The sequence below is a fragment of the Caretta caretta genome, chromosome 7 (assembly GCF_965140235.1).
Source record: "Caretta caretta isolate rCarCar2 chromosome 7, rCarCar1.hap1, whole genome shotgun sequence".
NCBI classification, from domain to species: Eukaryota; Metazoa; Chordata; order Testudines; family Cheloniidae; genus Caretta; species Caretta caretta.
This window is the reverse complement of record NC_134212.1, coordinates 30,293,056-30,315,361: the sequence shown is the minus strand read 5'-3', so window position 1 is coordinate 30,315,361 and position 22,306 is coordinate 30,293,056. Positions and strand designations below refer to the sequence as shown.

At 60.0% G+C, this 22,306-nt stretch overlaps 2 protein-coding genes across 2 annotated transcripts; both read right to left on the bottom strand.

Moving 5' to 3' along the window:
* Window positions 1–220: 220 nt before the first annotated feature.
* EFEMP2 (EGF containing fibulin extracellular matrix protein 2) lies at window positions 221–11,505 on the bottom strand. The gene is made up of 12 exons (XM_048858203.2): window positions 11,353–11,505; window positions 8,427–8,514; window positions 7,561–7,609; window positions 7,185–7,421; window positions 6,678–6,800; window positions 6,481–6,597; window positions 6,170–6,289; window positions 5,510–5,629; window positions 4,732–4,858; window positions 3,365–3,560; window positions 2,075–2,249; window positions 221–486 (listed from the first exon to the last, which is right to left on the bottom strand). The coding sequence occupies exons 2-11, from the start codon at window positions 8,508–8,510 to the stop codon at window positions 2,088–2,090; spliced, it is 1,335 nt and encodes a 444-aa protein (XP_048714160.1). The 5' UTR covers window positions 8,511–8,514; window positions 11,353–11,505; the 3' UTR covers window positions 221–486; window positions 2,075–2,087.
* A 2,809-nt stretch (window positions 11,506–14,314) lies between these two features.
* FIBP (FGF1 intracellular binding protein) lies at window positions 14,315–20,367 on the bottom strand. Its single transcript, XM_048858140.2, has 11 exons — window positions 20,286–20,367; window positions 19,691–19,876; window positions 19,111–19,309; window positions 18,554–18,680; window positions 18,003–18,103; window positions 17,250–17,383; window positions 16,756–16,864; window positions 16,415–16,478; window positions 15,689–15,775; window positions 14,961–15,058; window positions 14,315–14,593 (listed from the first exon to the last, which is right to left on the bottom strand). Exons 2-11 carry the CDS (start codon window positions 19,773–19,775, stop codon window positions 14,524–14,526), a joined length of 1,074 nt encoding a protein of 357 aa, XP_048714097.1. The 5' UTR covers window positions 19,776–19,876; window positions 20,286–20,367; the 3' UTR covers window positions 14,315–14,523.
* Between the last annotated feature and the right edge of the window lie 1,939 nt (window positions 20,368–22,306).

Genomic DNA, 22,306 nt, shown 5'->3' with positions numbered 1-22,306 from the left:
TCCACCCTGGGAGGGGATAGTGCCCCCTATTGAAGGACTTCTGTTCAATGTTTAAGCACATCTGCCTGTGCTTCACGTGGCCAATTATTTCTTCACACTCACACAATTGTGCCTAGTGCTGTCCGGACCCTTCCCCCACACCCGCACACACACTTGATCAGCTCTGGTGCTGGTGGCAGAACCAGAACCCCCCACTCAACCTGCTTTGCCTTATATGGGGTTTGGTCTTGGTGCTTTTACTGAAATTTTCCTTTTTTCAAACCAGACAGTGGAACAGTTGGCCAAAATCACACCTCTGGTCTGCGCAGGAGCCCAGCTCGGGGGTCTCCAGCCAGGGAGGGGCAGAGCCCAGGGCAGGCTGGAGGGATGGGAGATTTGGGTCCAGCTGCATGTCAGTTTCCAGTGTGGCAGCTGGGGTCCCGTACCCCACTGATATCTCTCCAGAGCTGGGTCTGGCTGCGCTGTCTCCTTTGGACCGGTGCCAACCTGCAGGGGCAGAAAACAGCAACGTTGGGGCCTGGGACCCTGCTTTTTGCTGCTTCAGCCCCTAAGGAAAGGGGGAGGCAGGGTGTGTTACAATTCACACCCCCCCACCCCACTGTTCCATGGTCTGAGTGGGCTGGCTCCACCTGCACTGGGATTCCTCGCTTTTACAGCCAGACATTGAGCCCAGCCCACAACGCAGCTGGGTGAGAGAATCTCCAGGGGGCAGATGGGGGATAATCTGCCCCCTTGCACAGTTGTACACCCCCCAGAGCAGCTGGCACAGGCCAGGACACTGGGGCAAATGGCCCTCAGCTCAGCTCCATTCTCATGTGCTGGAGCATGCCCCCCACAGCAACCCCAGTCTGGTGGTCGAGCTAGAAGGATACAGTCCAGCTGCATTGGAAGCCCCTGAGCAGTAGAGTTTTTCCCTCGTCTCCCCCGAGGTCAGTTGTTCCCAGGGCAAATCCCTCTCCCTGGTAAACATCCACCCTGCAGTTCCAGGCTGAGTGTCTGGCATTGGCTTCGATTGGCCTTTGTCTGCGGGACAGAGACCCCAGGATCTAGCCCCCTTGGGACTTTCTCTGGGAGAAACTCGCCTGACATGGTTTCCAGCGGAGGATTGTTCTCCTGGCTTCTCAGAGCTGGGTACAATCTTCGTTGGTCAGGGAGGGTCTGAAGGGGCACGGAGCAGAGATAATGGGGCTCCCCCCTTTTCCCTTTAGGGAGATACACACACACCCTGTGGTGAGCTGGAGCCGGTTCGCTGGCTGTTAAATTTAGAAGCCCTTTTAGAACCGGTTGTTCCGGGAGGGGACAACCGGTTCTAAAACGGCTTCTAAATTTAACCGGCCAAAAGTGGCTGGAGCACCCCAGGGGGAAATTTGGTAGGTGCAGAGCACCACCAGCAGCTCCCTGCCCGGCCCCCGCTCAGCTTCTCCGCCCCCCCCAGGCTTCGCACGAATCAGCTGGCGGCTTCACAGCCAGGCGGAGGTGAGCTGGGGGGGGGGGGCATAGGGGAACCACTCCCAGCCCCAGCTCACCTCCGCCTCCCTGGGCCTGAGTGCGAAGCCACCGCCTGCTTCTCAGCCCTCCCCGGCTTCCCGCCAAACAGCTGATTCGTGGAAGCTGGGGGGCGGAGAAGCAGAACAGGGCAGCGCATTCAGCGGAGGTGAGGTGATCTGGGGCTGGGCGCGGAGCTGCCGGTGGGTGCTCAGCACCCAGGGAGTCAGTGCCTAAGGCACCACTTCTGATGTGATCAGTGGGGTAGCAGACACTCCCCTGCCCCTAGGAGCCAGAGGGACCTGCCAGATGCTTCCTGGGAGCTGCCCCAGGTAAGCACCTCTGGGACTGCCCACCTCGCCCCCCAGCAGTTGTCTCTGGCTCTTAGGGGTGGGCACCCACTATGGTGGCCCACGAGACCCTCCTACCCTGTTCTGGGGGCAGTCAGGGGAGGGGGGTGGATGGGGCAGGAGTCCCGGGAGGCGGGGGTGGGCAACGATTCCCTCATGGGGCGAGGAGGGAACTTGTTAAGATTTTGGCAGCTCATCACTGCACACATTCCCACCTCCACAAACTAGCCCTGTCTTACCCAGGCTGGGGCACTAGAAAGAATAGGCTCCCACGAAGATGGTGAGACGCAGCACCGAGCTGGAGCGGTAGCTCATGAGTGAGTTCATAGTCACCATCTCCAGGTCCAGCACATATTCCCGGGGCCCTGTGACAGGCCTGGCCAGAACCAGCATCGCGCTGATGTTATTGATTTGCTGCCAAGAGAGCAGATGAGTGAGTGCAAACCTCCAGGGGGTGCTGACCCAACCAAATCATTTCAGTGTAACTAAAGCAGTGCCCACTTTGTTGCTGACCCAAGTCAAGGTGTGGCTCTGGCGAGAGGGGAAGCTGCTGCCAGCTGTAGGGGGCACCAGTGACATCCCAAAGGGGCCCGGTTTTCTGCTGATCTTATTTCCTGATCCGACCCACCCCCCAAGCACAGGGGTTCACCCCTGGGAGACCTGGCCCTCGCCCTGATATTGTGGAGCTGATCAGCCACAGCCGACTTGGGCAGCAGAACAAGGCCAGATTTTTTAAAAGGTGTTTAGGCACCTAACTCCTCTTGAAATCAAGAGCATTAGGCATCTAAATGCTGTTTAAAACCTGCAGCCTGTTCTAGCCCTGCCCCTCACTAGCACCATCCAGTGGAGTGGCTCCAAGTGCATGCAGGCTGGAGGGAATCCCCTCCGGCTCAAGGAGGCAAAGGAAAAGGGGGCTCAGGGCAGTCACTTCCTGCTGCTTTGATTCACCCTGCATCCCTGCCTCCTCAGACTTCTCCCTTGCAAGTTCCTACTCACCTTCTGCTTGTCTCCTGTATCCCCCTACTACCCCCAGTAATAACTAGGGGGGCATCCATAGCTTCTGTTGCCCAAGCACATCGCCCCCACCGGTGCTCCTGGAATCCGTCCACCCAACCTCCACCCTCTCTAGTTCAAGGATTCCCTGTCACCCCCCCACACCCCTCATTCCAGGGGCTCTGTCTGCTCCCCCTTTACTCCCCCGCCCCGCACACCACCACCAATGAAATAGCTGCTTCTTCTTTGGTTGGCTGAGTTTAGACTAATGCAGGAAGTCCTGCCTCCAGGGCAGCACCCACTGGCTGGTGCTATGAGCAATTCAGAATGCCCCCCCTCACAGAGGAGATCGGGCCTACTGGCTGGGTCTCTGGATGAGTGGGACATGCCCATTGCCTGGCACTACGAGCAACACAGAAAGTCCTGCATTCTGGTAGCAGCCCTCCCACTATTGATAATTTGGCTAAAAGAGGAAGTCCCGCCTTCTGCAGTGGTCTGTCCTGTCCAGAGCCCCCCGCTCCCCTCCCCCCACTCACCCGGATGTAGAACTCCCCCTGCTCATTGCCAGAGCGGATCTGGAAGGCATTGTAGGCTCCAGGGTAGACACTGGTGGCCTGGATCTGGAAGACATCAGAAGGGACGGTCCGGTCAGCTGTGATGCTCATGTAACGGTGCACGATGGATGAGGGCTGCTCCCGGCACAGAGGGTTCGTGGTAGGGCACAAACAGCGGCTGTGAGGGAGGGACAAAGTTAGTGTGGGGCAGGACATCTGTGGTCCATCCCTGGGTCTCTCACTGACTTTCCGACTGCATAGAATTGGGTATTTCGGTAGGGTTGCCAACTTTCTAATCACACAAAATTGAACACCCTAGCCCCGTCCCTTCCCTGAGGCCCTGCCCCTACTCACTACATACCCCGCTCTCTCTCACCCTCACTCACTTTTGTTGGGGCAGGGGCTTGGGGTGCGGGAGGGGGTGAGGGTCCAGCTGGGGAATGAGGGGTTTGGGGTGCAGGAGGAGGCTCCAGGGTGGGGCTGAGGGATTTGGAATATGGGAGGGGGCTTCAGGTTGAGGCAAGGGGTACGGGCTCTGGGGTGGGGCCAGGGATGAGGGGTTTGGGGTACAGGAGAGGCTCCAGGCTGGGGCTGAGGGATTCAGAGTGTGGGAGAGGGATTCAGAGTGTGGGAGGGGGCTGCAGGCTCTGGGGTGGGACCAGGGATGAGAGCTTTGGGTGCAGAAGGGGGCTCTGGGTTTGGGGCACGGACTTACCTTGGGCAGCTCCCGGTCAGCAATGCAGCGGGGCTAAGGCAGGCTGCCTGCCTGTCCCGACACCACGCTGTGTGCACCCCGGAAGCGGCCAGCAGGTCCAGTGCTAGTAGGCAGGGGGCAGGAGCCACCCCCTCCCCCCACAACTCCCATTGGCCAGTTCCCATTGCAGAGTAGGGGCAGGTTCTTCTCCACGCAGCAATAGCCTGGGAGCTGGACCTGCTGGCTGCTTCTGGGGCGCAGCGCGGTGCCAGGACAGGGAGGAAGTACCCTTCCTAAGATCTGCAGCACCCCTGACCGGCCCTTTAATGGCCCAGCACCGCCAGGGTCCCTTTTCGACCGGGCGTTCCTATATTTCCCCTTTGGTCACCCTATATCTTGGCAAAACGCTCATCCCCCAGCCACTGGAAAATGTGGCATTACTAGGCACAACACTGGGGCCAGTACTGAGTGCAAGGGGAGAGAGCCCCCTACTGAGCCCTCTGACCCTGCAGCATGGCACCTCCTAGTGCCACATTGGGGTCAGCATTCATTACAATGCAAGCCTGGTGGTTCCTCATGAGTCTCCATCCAGGGACAACCCTGCTTAGCTAAGGGAAACCACCCAGTCCCCACCAAGCACACCACGCAGACTCACTTGTCAGACACCTGCACATAGGGCTCCAGGCAGCGGTTCTTCTCCACGCAGCGATAGCCCCCATGGAAATTGATGCAGCTTTGGGCCTCGGTGCATTGGTGGGCGCCCGTCTCACACTCGTTAATGTCTGCGGTGGGGAGAGACTGGGGTAACTGGAGTCAGACCCCAATCAAGATCAGGGCTCTCATTGTGCTAGGTGCTGCACAGACCCCAACGCAATCAGGGGCCCCCACTGGACCGGCCACCACACAGGTCAAGATCAGGGCTCCCACTGTGCCAGGCACTGCACAGAGACACAGTGACAATCTCTGCCCCAAAGAGCCCCCAGTCTGAATAGACATGGGGCGGGAAGGGAAACTGAGGCACCGGGAGAGGAAGGAACTTTTCCAAGGTGAGTAGCAGAGCTTGGAATAGAACCCAGGAGTCCTGAGTTCTTGCCCGCTCCTAGCCAATAGATGCCCTACCACTGGAGGCAGGATGCTCTGGGGCCACAACAGGGATCTGTTCAGATCTTGGCCTCTCTCCTGGGATGACTGGCACAGAGAAGGGGGAAATCCCAGAATGCATTTCACACAGCTCTACTGTAGCCCTCAATCCCAACCTATAGCCCCCTGCTATGCTAAGCCACCCCCTTTCAATGGCTCTTGCAGGGGTTCTGGGATTTCTTTAGGGCAGCAGGGGCTGCTCAGGGCTGGGGCCAGCTGGGGTGGGTGGAGTGTGCTGGGGAGGAAGTAGCTCTGTGGTGGAAGCCCCTCCCAGTGCTGGGAAGCATTGGTACCTTGGCAGAGGCGGGTGCCCAGGAGCTGGTAGCCCTGGGGGCAGTCGCAGGAGAATCTCCCTGGCTCATTGATGCACTGGAACTGGCACAGGTAGCTGGAGTAGCTGCACTCATCGATATCTGGTTCGGGGAAGCAAAGCGTGAGAGGCCCGGGCTCCCTTCACCTCCTAGTCCACCACTGCCCCCACTCCAGGAACCACAGGAAATGTCTGTGCCCATCAGCCTCATTAGAGATTGTCCTTCATAGCCAATCGGTGGGAAAAGAGCAGGGGGCGGAGCTAAGAAGGTCCCCAAGGCAAGGGAATGGGCAAGTGGGTGGAGCAAAGCAAAGGGGAGGGGCTAAAGGGAATGGGGCGGGAACATGGGAAAGTGGGAGGAGCAGAATGGAATAGGAGGACCTAGAACTGGAGATGAGAAGGGAGGAATTGCCAGCAGGGAAGGGCTAAGGGAAATGGGAAGGGTTAAAATTGTGGAGGGGCTAAAACAGGAGGGGGATAAAAGGATGGTAGCTGATATACAACAAGATGGGGCTAGAAATGGGAGAAGCTCAGGGTAGGGGAGGGGCTACAGCTATGGGAGGAGCTAGGCCTGGGGAATGCTAAAAGCAGGGGAAGGCTAGGACTGGGGGCTGGGCTAGGGGCAGGGGCCAGGCTCACCTACCATTGCAGGTGAACCCGTCGCGGTCGAGCTCATAGCCCTGGTTGCAGCGGCAGATGAAGGTGCCGTAGGTGTTGAAACAGCGCTGCCCGCACGGTGCCCCCATCTCACACTCATTCACATCTGCAAGGAAAGCGCAGTGTGAAATCCCAACACGCCCAGCACCGGGATGCGACTGCTTCGGGGGGGGGGGGGCAGGGTGGTGTATAACAGTGTTCAAATGCCCACCAAGTGATGCAAATGGGAAGAGGAACAGAACCCAAGAATCCTGAGTCCCAGCCCCCATTGTCCCCCTGGCAGGGCGGGTCCCTTACCCACGCAGGAGCGGTTGTTGCTGGCCAGCTGGAAGCCTGGCTCACACTGGCAGGAGAAGGAGCCTGGGGAGTTGACACAGCGATGCTGGCAGTATCGGTACCGGCACTCGTCGATGTCTGCCACACGGGAGAGAAGGGGTTAAACTCATTGTCCTCCACCCCAGCCCTGCGCCCCCCGGTGGCCGGTGCCCACTCACCCACACACTCGGAGCCAATCTTGCGGTAGCCGTCAGGGCACTTGCAGTGGAAGGCGCCGGCTGTGTTGATGCACTCCTGGCTGGGCTGGCAGTCGTGCAGCTCGTACTCGCACTCGTCCACGTCTGCAGGGGGCAGCACCGGGACATGCAGGGTTAGCCGGGACAGACAGCCCCCCAAGCCGGGCATCAGGCCCCAGGGGTGTCCTGGATCTGCCCCATAGAATCACCAGCCTCTGCCTGTGGGGAAGCAGCTCCCTAACCCCCAGTGATACCAATTGCCTCCCTCCCAGTGGGCCTTGTGCCCCCCACACACCCGTGGCTGTTCCCCCTGCCTGTCCTCCCACCATTCCCTCCTCCATCTGGCCATGCCCCCTGCCTGTCCTCCCCGCAGCCATTTCCCTTGCCCCTCCCCCAGCCATGCCCCCTGCCCCTCCTCCCCACCATGGCCCCTCCCCCCAGCCATGCCCCCTTGCCCCTCTTCCCCCCAACCGCTCCCTGTTTACTCACCCAGGCAGGAGCCATGCCCGTCAGGCTCGTAGCCCTGGGGGCAGGCGTTGTGGCGGGAGGCGGTGAGTGAGGGTCGGGGAGGTCGGGGTCGAGGGGCACTGGGGGGCGCAGCATTCTCCGAGTGCACATCATTGATGACGGAGGCTGAGCGCGGCAGGCACAGGTACCCCCCATAGTGATTGATGCATTTCATCTCCCCCTTGCAGGCCTCGGGGATGGTCTCACACTCGTTCACGTCTGGGGACGGGCCCAGGGTCAGAACGCAGGAGTCCAAGCCCTTCCTTCCAAGGACCCCCTCCCAGCCCTGGGGTAGAACCCAGGAGTCCTGGCTCCCAGCCCCCCACCTTCAACCACTCCCCACAGTCCCGCCTCATACCTTTGCAGTGCTGTGTGTCTGAGTCCCACTGGTATCCATCTGTGCATTCCTAGGGGTAAGAGAGGGAGACGGTTACAGTCGGGGGTCCACAGGCAGTGGGGAAAAAACCCAAATATAGGAGTGAAGAAATCAAAGGGCTGAACCAACAGGATCCCATTGCCCTTGAAACCATTAATGGGCCCTGCAGGATCAGGAGAGGAACCCAGGTGTCCGAGGCCAGCTCAGGGCAAGCAGGCAGCTAAGGGAAAACTGATCGGGCCCTGCACAGACCCCACTGGGAGCAGGGCAGCAGGGACGGACGGACGGACACAGAGCAGGGCTCATCCTCTCCAGCAGGGGGCAGCATGCACCCACACACAAAACTCTCCATAGATTGAATTTATGTCCCAGACCAGGCAAATCATAATGGTGGGGAGGGGAAGGGGGGCAGGTGCACAAAGCACCTCTGCTTGGGAGTGAAATTGGGGGGTGTTGCAGGAAGCCTCTGAAATAGAGGGGAGGGTGGCACCCAGCCAGGGGGCGCAGAATAGAGGGATACAAGGAACCCTGGTGGATGCGATGAGCTCAGTTGAGAGAAGCTACGAAGGGAGCGACCGCTAAATTAATCCGGCAGCGTTAGTGTCTCACTTTGTGAGCAGTGGGGCTGTGCAGCCCAGTTTGTTATTCCAGGGTCTCTCAGGGGCACTAAGGATGGGACCCCCTCCAATATCCTGGAGTTTTGCTGAGGGATCCTGGCATACACAGTCCCCGTGCCCCACCCCAGAGGCAGCTGCATCTCAGCACCAGGCAAGGGACCCTGTATAAACAGCCCACGCACTCCACCCCAGAGGGCATGTGCAGGGTGGGCAACACTGACGCGTTCTTACCGTGTAGGTATCAGGTTCCTCCAGCTCCTGTGCAAGTGTCGCGCCCACCAGCACTGCCAGCAGCAGGCAGGAGACGGGCCACATGGTCCTGCCAGGGGTAAGGCAGGGGTTAGTGTCACCCACCCACAGTCCTGCCAGTGCCCCTCAGACTGAACCAACAACCCCCCAGACAGGTAATCAGAAACCCCTCTCAAGTGGATCTGATCCGTGGCCTGGTATCCCCACTATGCATCATTGCCTCTGTACTGCTGAGAATGAAGGCAATTCCCCTTGGGCCTTGGGGACAGAGATCCTGTCCCTGCAGCTGCCATGGGGCCAAGCGCACCCCACAGTGCCCTAGAACATACGGAATATGGATTCCCCTCCCTGCAAGGTGAGGCTTCCCCCGCCATCCCCTCCTCCTCCCAGTCTCCCAATGCCCAGTGGATTCAAAGCCAAAGAGCTTGGTGGGGACTTTGGCTCAGAGCATCCAGATCACCCTCATTCCTGTCCTCACTTGGAGTCCATCCAGCCCCATTTGGAGGGTGATGGGGGAGGAGCGGGGACCAACCATCAATGGCAGCCCCTCCCCGTACATTGTATCTTGCCCTTCCCACTGGGCCTCCCCCCCTCCCCAATGGCAGAGACCCCTGGAGTTCTGGATGGCTTGGAGGTTTCACACCTAGGTTCAAAGTGAGGGCATGTCATGAGTTGGAGGGTCTAGCATTGAGTTCCCATTATAATCCAGCCAAACATTGGCAGACTAGGCCTCAATGGCTGAGATGGCAGGGGGACCACAGGTCTGGACTGAGGGGGATCAGCTGAGCAGAGGGGGGGGGCAGGGCTGGGAGGGCAGGGGACTATGGGTCTGGATTGAGGGGCACTATCCAAACAGAGGCTAAGGGAGTCTATCAACTCCTCTCCTGAGGCAGGAGCTCTGGTCAAGTCCAGGCTAATTATAGCCTCTCTGTGGCTATGAATAGCCATCCACCCAGCTCCCAGACCGTCTGGAACCCAAAGCCCCTTGGCCAACCCAATTTGTGGGAGAAGGGGACCCCAGAGCAGCCATCAGCAAATCAGAGCTGTGGGGAACTGGGACATCCCAAGGCTGGGCAGGAGCATTGTAGCATGGTGGGGAACAGGGGATTGGTGTCAGAAATGGGATCAGGGGGAGGGGGCATCCTTAGGGGATTGAGGGAAGCAAAGTGGAGACCCCCCCACCCAAAGTACACAGCAGAAAGTATGGATGGATGGTTCCAATGCACAGCCTGGCAGGAACCCTCTCACTGACCCAGCACTGTCAATATTTATGTCTGGCTGGGTCTACAATTAGTCTCTGGGGCCTGGAGCCCTGTGGCCTCTCCCAGCCAGCCAGAACACACGTGTAAGGAAACATGGGTGTGCCCTAGAGGAGTGTACAAAATGACACCTCCCCCACCCACAGCCACCCTAGACCATGCTCTCCAGCTGTTGTCCCAAGGCCTGGTATTGCAGGGAAGGGAGGGGGCAGACTAGAGCTGCCCTGCTGGGCTCTTCCTACTCTCCTCTCCCCTACCCCAAAACTCTGTCCTGCTGCTGGAAGAAGGTGGGTGAGGGAAGAGCCCTGACTGCCTCCTGCACAAGCTGTGATTGGCTGCTCTTCCCCAGGAGGTGGAGCATTGGGGAGGGCAGCCCATCAGAGGGGGATCCCCCAAAGGGCAGGATCTCCTGAGACTTGTCTCCAGAGGGGCTTTTCTGAGAGAGGTGGACACAGGTGGTGGTGTGGGGATCAGGGAGAGACCCCGGCAGCAGGAGAGGCAGGCTGGGGTGACTACTGGGAGGGATCCCAGCAGTGAAAGGGGTGGGTGGCATGGGCAGCACAGGCTGGGATCCCAGCGGTGGAGGAGGCAGGCAGTGTAGGGAGTGCAGGCTGGGGTGATGACTGGATGGGAATCAGGCTGGGATCCCAGCAGTGGAGGAGGCAGGTGGTGTGGGGAGGGCAGGGCAGGGGAGGGATCCTGACAGCAGGATCCTGGCAGTGAGTGAGGGGAGCACTATGGGGAATGTAGGCCAGGGCACGGGTCAGAGAGGGATCCCAGCCAGCGGGGAGGCAGGCAGTTTGGGGAGCGCTGCGGGGGGGGACTTGGGGAGAAATCCCAGCAGTGGGGAGGCAGGCGGTGTGGGGAGCAGGGGGTTGGGGGGAGAGGAATTGGGGAGGGATCCCAGCAGTGGGGGGGTCTGGGGGGAGGGGAATTGAGGCAGGATCCCAGCAGTGGGGAGGCAGGCGGTGTGGGGAGCAGGGGCTGGGAAGGGACGGGAATTGGGGAGGGATCCCAGCAGTGGGGAGGTGGGGGGGGTCTGGGGGGGAAGGGGAATTGAAGCAGGATCCCAGCAGTGGGGAGACAGGCAGTGTGGGGAGCAGTGGCTGGGGGGGGCAGAGGGGAATTGGGGAGGGATCCCAGCAGCGGGAGGGCACATGGTGTGGGGAGCACAAGGCGGGGAAGGGCTCAGGGAAGAAGCCTGGTGTGTGTGTGGGGAGGGGGGGGAACATGGGTGTATAGGGGTGGGCCAGGTGGGGGACAGGCAGTTAGGGGGTGAGGTGGGGAAGTCTATATTTTGGCCCAGCCATCTCTGAGCTGGCTCCGTTAGGGGTACTCCTCCCTCCCGCCCCGGTTGGGGTCAGTGGGTCACAAATGGCTTATCTCGGCCTTGGGGAGGGGTCTGACCTGGCGGGGTCCCGCTGGCCCTGCACCGATCCCAGCCCGTCAGGACCCCCCCATCACTACCAATCGCGTGGCTGGTGCCACGGCTACAAAGGGGGATTCCCAGAAGTTTCGGGCACAGGGATAACGCCACCGGGACCCCCCCGACGCTGACCCCGCAGGGCTCGATCCATACACGGCCCGGTCCGCTCCCGGGGATCCCCCACTGACCCTTGCACGGCTCGATCCCCTCCGGCCCCACTTACCGTCCGGGATCGGCCCCCCGCACCCGTGCTCAGGCCGGGGGGTCCGGTCTGCGCCCCCCGGGCAGGACGGTCAGCCCCGATCCCCCACGGCCGGGCGGGCGCACACGGAGCGGGCGCTGGCGGCCGAGGCTCTCTGGGAGAGACGCGCTGGCTCCCCCCGGCCCCCCTGCCCCGAATTCCTGGCCCCGGGCCAGCGGGACCCGCCCCGCACCTGGATCCACTTACAGCCGGCGCCGCGCGCCCCGGGCCGACCAGCTGCGAGACCGCGCCCCCTGCAGCCCCTGCCCGAGCCCCCCACTGCTCCACCCCGCCCCATCACCGCCTGCCCCACCGCTGCACCCCCGCCCCCCACCGCTCCACCAGCCCCCCACCCCCACCATCTCTTGCCGCAGCCGCTCCACCCCTATACTCCCTCCAGCCCCGCTTTACCCCTGCCCCCTGCAGCCCCAGCCGCTCCAGCCCCCCTGCTTCACCCCTGCCCCCCACCGCCTGCCCCAGCCCCATCACCCCCTTGCTCCACCTCATCATCTCCTGCCCTCCCCACAGCCCCGCTCTACCTCCTGCCCCCAAGACCCCCAACCACTCCACCCCCAACCCCGACTCCTCTGCCCCAGCACTGTTCTCTTTTACTTCCCCCAGACACTCACTCATCCCCAGCCTCCCTCTGCCCCCCCCCCACTCCTTCACACACCCCTCTCCCTGGAAACCCCTGCCTCTGCACCCTCTCTGCCCACCCACCTTCTTCCCTGCCCTCCCCCATGGAACCCCTACCACTTATCTCCACCTCTGTCCCCCCTTCCCATCCATCTCCCTGCTCCCCACCTTCACCCCATCCCAGGGAGTGGGGATGGTTAATCCTGAGGCACATTTGCCCCTCTCTAAACACACCCTCCCACCACATGGCCTACCTCAGCAGGGGATGGGGGTTCTGTGCATTTATCCCCTGGCCACTCAGCGGCCCCCCCTATAGGGGTAAGGCTCTGTGTGCTGTCCTGCCCCCAGGCGGTGACTTTTGCTGACTTACACAAGTGGCTAGTAAGTTCCTGGGGGGGGAGGGGGGAAAGAGCCCCGAGCCCCCCCCAGCAGAGGTGTGGACACCCCGATAGCCTCCCCCAGTGTTAAAGCTGGACACAGTCCAAGGAGAAATGTGACACTGTTTTTAACCCTGAGGTTAATTAACCCTGGGACCAAACAGCCAAGGGCCGTGGTGAATTCACATCTCTCAGGGTCTCCAGCTCCAGCCTGGCTACCTTCGGGAACATGCTTCAGTCCAGCACCCGTGCCTGGGCTCAGCACCAGGGGTGATGGGTGACATTCTCTGGCCAGGGCCCCCCAGACTAGCTAGTCTCATGGTCTCTTCTGGCCTGAAAATCTATGGATTGGTGTTGGATACACACACGCCAGGGTGGATCCCAGGCACGAGACTGTGGCTTCCCCCTGATGGAACTTCAAACCTGTTCTGGAGGGTCTTGGCTCCCAGCCCTCCCCCTGCCCTAACCCCCCAGACTCCACTCCCCTCTCAGAGTTGGGAACAGAACCTAGGAGTCCTGGCTCCCAGCCCCCCGCCCCGCTCTAACCACTAGACCCCCCTCCCTGAGTTGGGATAGAACTCAGGAGTTCTCTAGGATCTGGGGCGGGGCAGCGCAGCACTATGGTATGGTGCCCCCAGGGGCTCACTCGGGAATGGGGAGGTGCAGACAGAGCAGCCCCCTGGGGAAGGGATTAGCTGCACGGAGGCTCCGGTGTTCTGTCTGAGCTGTCACTGGGCCCCTGTGCAGGGTCGTCTGGAGAACAGAGACATGTGGCGGGGGGAGGGGGGAATGGGAATCAGGACTCCTGGGTTCTTTCAACACAAACTTCCGCCAACATGTATCCCCTGCCCCCAGGGTGCTCACTCAAGACTTTGGCCCTTAATTTCCTATTTTAATTTTAGAGTAAATTATGTTAAATAGAATCAATGACCGCTCTGGCCCTCAATCCTAGCCCATAACCCCCTGCTAGCCCAGCCCTAGCCCCACCCTCCCAGTTCTGCCGGCGCCCCTCAATCCTGGCCCATAGCCCCCTGCTAGCCCAGCCCTAGATCCCCCCCAGCGCCCCTCAATCCTGGCCCACAGCCCCTTGCTAGCCCAGCTCTAGACCCCCCCCAAGTTCTGCCAGCACCCCTCAGTCCTGGCCCCCAGTGCCCTGCTAGCCCACTCCTGGGCTCCCCACGGGCTGTATGCAGGGATGTAACAGCGTGAGGGGCAAGATCTCATTAGGTTTGTTCAGGGGTCTGTGTTTCTCCCTAAGCCTTGCGTAGATCTGAGGGAGGCCCCCCACACCTGGCAGTTTCCCCATAGCATGGGTCACCTCGAAGATGAGTCCTGGGAGGAGCTGAATTGTGACCATGGGGTGGCAGCAACTCCTGGAAACAGCTCCGCCACAGCCGCCCACGGATGTTGAAGGATGGAGAAGGGGAAACCAGGGCTCGCGCCGTAGCTCCAATCCAGGAGGGTGTTGGTGGTGGGGATACCAGGCCGGGCCCGTGGCTCCGATCCAAGGGTGGGATGGAGATACCAGGCCGGGCCCGCGGCTCCGATCCAAGGGTGGGGTGGAGATACCAGGCCGGGCCCGCGGCTCCGATCAGGGCTGGGAGTGGGGATACCAGGCCAGGCCCGCAGCTCCGATCGGGGCTGGGAGTGGGGATACCAGGCCGGGCCCGCGGCTCCGATCGGGGCTGGGGGTGGGGATACCAGGCCGGGCCCGCGGCTCCGATCCAGGGATGGGGTGGGGATACCAGGCCGGGCCTGTGACACTGATTGGGGGTCGGGATACCAGGCCAGGCCCTGGCTCTGATCCACGGGGTGTTGGTGGTAGGGATACTGGGCTGGCCCCATGGCTCCGACTAGGGGCTGGTGGCAGTGAGGTTACTGGGCCCGGCCCATGCTTTGAGCTAACCCTAACAAAAACTCGAATCCAACAGTTGGCTCTTCCATTTATTTTCCAAAATGAGCTAAAACTCCAAAGATGGAGACAGGGAATCTCGGGTGGAGGCAGTGCCCAGCCCTGGGGAAGTGGCGGGGATGACTTCACATCAGAGCTCCCAGGAAAACAGAACCAGGGCAGAGGGATCCGGCAGAGGGATCAGCGGTAGAGCAGGGCATTTCGAGCAGTTAGGGCTCCCCCTGCTTGTCAGTCGTGGTACATCTTAAGCAGGCAGGATTTGATGGTGCTCATGTACCGATCCCAGAGAGCCTGGTGCCTGCGGGTAAAGAACGGGGATGTCAGACAATGGCACCGAGACACATCCGCCTCTGGGGCGGGGCATGGAGGCTGTTAATACAGGAACCCCTCGCCTGGAGCTGAGATGCAGCTGCTCTGCGGTGGGGTATGAGACTACGGATAAGGGGTTCGGTCACCTGCTACTGAGATGCAGCCTTCTCTGGACTGGGGAGCAGAAGCTGTTTATAAAGGGATCCCTCACCTGGTGCTCAAATGCGGCTGGCTCTGGGATGGGGCTGCTGGTTAACAGCTGCCATCAACGCTACCCTCGAGTTTAGGACAGGAAGAGTCTGTGAGCAGTGACTTTGGTGGTGGCGGCCCCCAAATCCCTGGCGGGCGGCACTTACCGGAAGGCGTCCAAGGTGTGAGCGGACATCGTGTACTGCGTCAGGAAGAGTCGGACGTCGTTCAAGGTCCACTTATCCGACTTGCAGGGCTCAATGAACTGGGGAGAAGGGGGAAAAGGAGTCAGAGACAGCCTGGGTCCTGGGGGCAACACCCCACAACCTCACCCTCATCCCCTGCTTGCTGGGAATTGGGACTGGCTGGCTCGGGGAGGGGAGGAATGGGACCTGGTGCAGTTCCCCTCTTGGTGCCTCTCCAAGTCTATAATTCCCCATGTGGGGTGATTTGATGGGTCTCAGCCCAGTTCCCAAGGGGCCAGAGTCCCCAGTATAGCCCCGCTCCTCTCCTAGGCACTAACCAACTTCCTGCCCCACCAGCGTGGAAGCTGGGGGGTGATCACGCCATGACGGTCAAATCTCCCTCTTCCCTCCCACTTCCTAGGAATGCAGGGCAGCATGTTTTCTAGGGGCTGGCTTTGGGGGCCTCTCCCTGCCCTGGGGGCACCCAGGAGTGCCACGCCACCCCCAATTCACCCACAGACATTAAATCCTGGCCGTGGAGAATCTGAGAAGTCTATATGTGTGTGGGGAGGAGATGGGGTTGGTACATATGGAGCAGTGTATGGGGGCGAGGGGTATGTCCACCAGTCAGTCCAGGTGTGGGGGGCCATGACCACCTGTGGGGGAACAGGATGGGGGTGAATACATGCAGGGTGCATGGGGGGTGGTACCTTTTCCACTAGGTCGATGAAGAAGTCACGCACGTCCTTGGTGTGGATCAGCTTGGAGGCCATATTGACCAGTGCCCGTGACAGGTTCTGTGGGGCCCAGAAAGTTCACCAGAGCGTCACGGGGGCTCCCACGCCTCAGGGATCTGCGCAGTTACAAACTGCTCCCCCCACCCGCCAATTCACACACAGGGGAAGGGACTCACCAGGGTCGCTCAGTGAGTTGGTGACTGAGAAGTGGAGAGAACCCAGGAATCCTGCCTCCCAGTTCCAAGCCAGAAGGGGGTAGGGGCCGAGGGTGGAGCTGGCTCCTGGGGACACCCCAGAATGAGAGGAGGATGGATCTGAGGGGAGGGTGTCCGTGGCCCCAGCACCCCCAGGCATTCAGAGCCCAGAAGGCTGGTGGGGCCCGGCAGCCTGACTCAGAAGCCCCCTCTGGTGGGCGCCTCAGGCATGGCAGGTGCAGATGGAGGTGGGGGGTTCAGGGGGTCCACAGCAGGAGGCTGCGGCACCAGGCAAGCCAGGCCATGGGCTGCAGCCCTTCACTGACACACAGGGGACCCATGTGATCAGGTAACGCAGAGGAAATGCATTGATAGGTGGTGCCAACAGGGGGCACCACCCAGAGGCCTGGCCACTGAAGGGGGCTTCTTGAACCGGGAGGGGGAATCCGCCCTCCACATTCCCATTACTCACTCCTTGTCCCCCACCCCTGGCCCCAGGACACACCTTGAAATTGGCTTCCATCTCATTGTACACCGAGCTCTTCCCACGCAGTGACGTACACACCAGGCTGCAGAGGGACAGAGAGGTCAGGCCCCCCACCAGGGGCTTGCCTGCTGCCAGCGCTCCCCAGGCCTGAGGCCAAGAAACAGCATCACATATGGACAGAACAGACACCCCCAAAAATGCTACTTCTCCCAGCTCCACCACATGCCCTATAACACAGGCCACATGGAGAAGAGAACCCAGGAGTCCTGCTCTAACCCACTAGAGCCCGCTCCCCTCCCAGACCTGGGATTAGAATCCAGGAGTCCTGGCTCCCAGCCCTGCCCACATCAGGCCTGTACCTCTTATGCAGATCAAGCAGATCCTTATCAGCGATCAGCACCTTGAGCTCCTTGAGTTCCTGCAGGAATTCCTTATCCAGATCCACGTCCATGTCGTCCACATTGGAGTCTGGGGGGAGCAGGTGGACAATGGGAGAAGGCTTTGGGGTGGGGGGCTGTTTATACAGGGATCCGTAACCCAGCACTGAGATGCAGCCACCTCTGGGGTGGGGCATGGGGGCTGTTTACACAGAGGCAGGAGTAAGTCTGGGACCACAGTAGGCAGCTCCCAGTTCTAGGGGAAGTCCAGCAGGTGCATTCCCCACAGCACAACCCCGCAGAGCCAGGCTGAGCTACATGTGATGTCGCCCCTCCCCCGGGAGTAAGCTGACATTGCAGGTCCCCATAGCACCATGGGTGGTTTTTAATGATTGTGCCAGGAGCTGTCCGGGCACAGCTCTCTAGGGGCTACGATTTGCCCCATCTCCTCCCAAGCAGGGGGTCCCCAGTCTCACCCACAGCTCCCAGTGTCCAGTTCTGGATCATCTGCTCTGCGCAGTAAGCGAAATCCTCAAAGGTCAAGAACTGCAGCTTCTTTTTGCCTGTCTCGAAGCGGCTGTTTGCGAAGAAGACGATGGCAGCGTAGTCCCTGGGGGTGAGGTAGGGGAAGATGCCATACACTGAATCAGAAAATTCCTCTGTCCCTAACTCCCGCCCCACTCTCTGGAGCACGGCATTAGGGCCAGCACTGACTACCATGGGAGTGCACCCCCTAGTGTTCCCCTTGGAGGTCGCCCATCCAAGCACTGGTTTCAGAGTAGTAGCCATGTTAGTCTGTATCCACAAAAAGAACAGGAGGACTTGTGGCACCTTAGAGATGAACCAATTTATTTGAGCATAAGCTTTCATGAGCTCACTTCATCCAAGCACTGACGCAGATCTGAAAGGACAGCTTAGAGCAGCTCAGGTCTGTGCTGAGTAGGCCCAGCTGACGGTCCAGGGGCTGCAGGCTCGAGCCCAGGGTTCCAGCTCCTGAAGTCATGGGATCGTTTCTGCTGGAGTATGCAGAGAGCCTGAGCCGATTGCTTAGGGGGAGCTGCCCCAGGCATTCTAGGGGAAATGTTAATTTCCAGCCTCACTGCTCCGGGGACCCTTAGCCCAGCAGAGGGCTCTGTGTGGGGTAGGAGGGGTCAAGCCAACCCAGCAGAGACACTCTAGGGGCAGAGCTACATCATGATGTGCCCCACTGGTACCCCCCGACCTGTTACCTGGCCAGACGGTCTGAGAGCAGGAAGTGCTGCTGGATGTTCTCCACCAGGGACCCCCGCATCTCCTCCACCACCTTAAACACCCGCTTGAAGTTGTCAAACTGAGGAGGACACCAGTGTGTGGGGGGGAAGAGTCAGAGCCCTAGAGGGGAAGGGCCCCGTATCCCATTACCCCCACCCTGAGCCAGCCAGTCCCCGACCCTGGTGCCTGATGGGAGACACCGCCCCAGAAGTTCCTGGGAATCTCCTGGCCAGGGTCCAGATAGGTCTCATTGTGTAGGAGGCTCATGGGAATTCCCAGCCTGTGTCCTGATGCCCCAGAGACTCATGGGAGTCCCTAGCCCATGTTCTGACAGAGGCTGCTGTCCCAGAGGCTCATGGGAGCTGCCGGCTCAGGGCCTGAGGGTAGCCGCTGCCCTACAGGCTCATGGGTACCTCTGGCCTGTGACCTGATGGGGGCCACTGTCCGAGAGACTCATAAGAGCTGCCATCTTGGGTCTGATGGTAACTGCTACCACAGAGGCTCATGGGAGCCCCGGGCTGAGCCATACCTGGCGTCGGCAGCTCTTGAGGGTGATGCCTGTCTTGGTGCTGACGTCATCCAGGTCCTTCTTCGTGCCCTTGGAGAGCTTCTTGCCCAGCACCTCACGCACGAAGGCCTCGTCGAAGGCATAGTACCTGCCGCCGCAGGAGTGGGAGACAGAGGGCACCTCAGACACCCGTACCCCACACAGCTCAGCTGCCCCCTCTCTGCTCCACTGGTGCTTCAGACACCCTCGTGCACCCAGAGCCTCAGACTCCCCCAGCGGGACCTCAGACACAAACCCACCACCCAACCTTGGCCCAGCTTCTCCACCCCTTTGGGCCATTGGCTGGGCTTCCTCCCTCCCCCCACTTGGGCTCAGCTTTCCCCCTCCAGCCTCAGGCCCAGTTTCCTCCTCCCTTCCTTCCCCCCAGCCTTGGACCAAGCTTCCCCAACCCCCAGCCTCCCTCCTGGCCTTGCTCCCTTCACTTCCCCACCCAGCCTCCTGCCTTCACTCCTGGCCTCTGTCTGGCCTCCCTCCAGCCTTGGGCCCAACCCCCTCCTCTCCCAGCCCCATACCCCCACCTCTCAATGAGCATGGCCTGGCGGGATGGCGGGATCTGAAAGTGTAGCTGGTGGATGAGCTTGGAGGGGGTGTGCAGCAGACGCTCAAGCATGTGGAAGGTGCGGTAATGATCCATGGTGTCGCTCTGCAGCACATCCACCGTGGCCCCCGTCTGCTCCAGGATTCCGCTGCGCAGCCGCAGGCTCACCGCATCACTCACTGGGAGGGGTAAGGGACTGCGGTCAGCAGGGCCAACCTCCCACCACATCACTCACTGCAGGTGGGACTGGGCTCAGAAGCCAGATCAATGTATGGGGGAGCAGGGCCAGACCTCATCTCTCACCACCCGCTATCGGGGGACGGGGTCAATGGGACAAGCATCCTATTTCCCACCTTGGCGTTAGCAGAGCAACAGGGTAAACTGAGGCACAGATGGGTTGTTGGGGGGGAACACTCACCCAGAGTTACTCTTCTCTTAGACCTGGGAGTAGAACCCAGGAGTCCTGACCTCCAGTCACCCACTGCTCTAACCCACTTAGACCCTAATTCCACCCACAGGCTTGGGCAGAATCCTGGCATCCAGCCCCCTAATCCCCATACCTGAGTACCCATCCAGCCAGAGCTGGTACACCTCTTCATCGATCAGCGTGGTGTTCCCCACAAAGATGTCCAGGTCGTTGGTCATGGCCCACAGCACCAATTTAGCCCGGCCCAGGCTCCAGGAGCAGGAGCAGGACCCCAACTCCCAGCTGCCCCCTGCTGGCCTCCGGAGAAGAGACAGGGAGCCTGTGGGGAGAGAAGGGGGCAAAGTGGGGTGGGTCTAGTAGAGCAGGGGGACAGTCACACAATGGGGACCGCCCCCTGATACAGTAACTGAGAACCAGGGAATGCTGCCTCTACTCGACCCACTCCCCTCCCAGAGCTGGGACAGAACCCAGGAGTCCTGATTCCCACCCCCACTCCCCTGCTAGAGCTGGGGATGGAACCCCAGAGTCCTCGCACCCAGCCCCACTCTGCATTAACCACTAGACCCCACTCCCCTCCCAGAGCTGGGACAGAACCCAGGAGTCCTGGCACCCAGCCCCTCCCTGCTCTAACTACTAGATCCCACTCCCCTGCCAGGGCGGGGGACAGAACCCAGGAGTCCTGGCTCCCAGCTGCCACCCCTCCCCACTCCCAGGGCACAAAGACGAACCTGCAGAGCTGTCCCTCGATTGACACTTTCCATATGACCCCCGGGCTGTTTGCTTCCAGGTCGCAGCAGCGGCATGGCTGCCCGCGTCACCCTGTGCGGGGCGGAGCCATCTGGGTGCGAGCAGCCCAGAGCCGGGACGCCTGGGTTCTGTCCCTAGCTCTGGAAGGAGAGTGGGGTGCAGAGTCCGATCTGGATCTACCGCTACTCCAGCCTGTGACTTAACGTGGACATGGGGAACTGTGGAGGGTCCCGGTGCGCCCCTCTGCAGGCAGCATCTGGTGCCCCGGGGGTCTCCTTTGTCCTCCGCAGTTACAGGGAGGGCGGGAGGGAGCTTTCTCCCCTCTGAGGCTGTGAAGGGGGCAGCCTCCCCGGCTTTCTCTTTAGCAGCTCAGTTGCAGCCAGCTTTCCTTCTGTTTCTAGAGCGGTGGCTCCCAAACTTCAACAACCTGTGAACCCCTCTCACTAAAATGTCAACTCCCGGGAACCCCTTCCTAGCAATGAATATTTCCAGGGATTTTCTCCTTTACCCGAGTATAAATTATAAAAGCAGTAATCTTGGAAATATAACATTTGTTTTTATGATATGCTTATTACACTCGATTTATTATTAATTATTATTTATCATGACAGTATTTATATTACATTTTGAAAACGGTAACACGCTTCCAAGATCTCACTCAAGTAGCTTGTATCACATTGCATAAGCCAGTTAGTTCTAAGACAAGGCTCTTAGGTTTCATCAAGGAGTATCAGATGTGAAACAGCATGAAGGTATTTAAGAAGGGAACTCAAAGAGTTTCTCCTCCTACACAAGCATTCAGGTCTTGAGCAGTCCAGGCAAACAACGCACCTTACAACAAACCTTAAACTCCTTCATAATCATTTTAAAAACAGCAAAAAATATCCACCTCCCTTTCCATTTCTTATAAGGAGTCTTGAACTTTAAATCTCCTCAGTGTGATAGATATGCTCGCTTTGATCTGCTTAACTCTTGGAAGTCCAGGGGCTCCGGGCTGCTGGCCCATGCTGCCCGAGGTCCCTAGGGACAGCTCTGTCCGCCATTAGGATTTTTCCCCCCCAAGAATCCCCTGTAACATTTCACAAACCCCAGTTTGGGAACCACTGTTCTAGAGGGATCCCTCACTGGGAGCTGAGATGCAGCCATCTGGGGTGAGGCGTGGGGGCTGTTTATGTAAGAATCCCTTGCACTGTGCTGGGGCATTGGGGTCAGCACTGAATCTGAGGGGAGAACACCCCTAATAAACACCCCGCTGCCCCCATTCTCTGCAGAGCTGGATTCTCCTGGTCTCCTAGGCCAACCCTGTTCCTGCCCAGTTGGAGGTCTCCTCGGGAGGGGACAATCTGTAACCCTGAGTGGGGTGCACTGGGGTCTCCCATTCCCAACCTCTCATCCCACCTCTCCCTTTCCTGCCTTGTGCCCATGTTCCAGCCTCCCTTCCCTCCCCCACCCAGGCCTCTATTCTCCCACACACACACTGCTCATGTCCCAGCGGGAACACAAAGGCCCTTTGTTCCCACCAGCCTTGGCATTGCAGGAATCTGGATCTATCTGCCAGCCATGGCCCGGCTACTCCCCAACCTCCGCTCCCTGCTAGGGAATAACCTCTGGATTCCTGGGTTCAGTCCCCAAGCCCCACTCCCTGCTAGAGATTGTCCCCCCTCCCATACACACTCCTGCTACTGAATCCCCAGCCCTCTCCCTGCTCGGAATCAGGCCCCAGAATCTTGGGTTCCACCCGCCATCCTCCCTGCTAGAAAATGCACCCCAGATGCCTAGATTCAACCCCTCCCCACACCTCCTCCCTGCTAGAGAACACCCTCCCCCAGAGACCTAGGTTCAAAGCCCCTTTGCTCCCTGTCCTTTTCCACCTCTTCCCTTAGCCCCTTCCCAGACAGCAGCCCCCTTCCTTTGGCATCCCTGTGTCAGGGAGGGGGGGTTGTTAGCACCCACCTCCCTACCCAGGCCTGCCTGGGACCTTAAGGGTTAACAGCACTTCCTT

Bases quoted from the DNA above. Each gene is read 5' to 3' on its own strand.
- FIBP (XM_048858140.2), bottom strand. From the start codon at position 19,775: ATGACCAACGACCTGGACATCTTTGTGGGGAACACCACGCTGATCGAT. The intron at 18,681-19,110 runs GTGGGGGTATGG...CTGCGGCGGCAG, and splicing joins CAGGCCATGCTCATTGAGAG to GTACTATGCCTTCGACGAGG. The intron at 16,479-16,755 runs GTACAGGCCTGA...GTCCCTCTGCAG, and splicing joins CTGCTTGATCTGCATAAGAG to CCTGGTGTGTACGTCACTGC.
- EFEMP2 (XM_048858203.2), bottom strand. From the start codon at position 8,510: ATGTGGCCCGTCTCCTGCCTGCTGCTGGCAGTGCTGGTGGGCGCGACA. The intron at 7,610-8,426 runs GTAAGAACGCGT...TCTTACCCCTAG, and splicing joins AGGAACCTGATACCTACACG to GAATGCACAGATGGATACCA. The intron at 4,859-5,509 runs GTACCAATGCTT...TCCCCACCGCAG, and splicing joins GGGCACCCGCCTCTGCCAAG to ACATTAACGAGTGTGAGACG.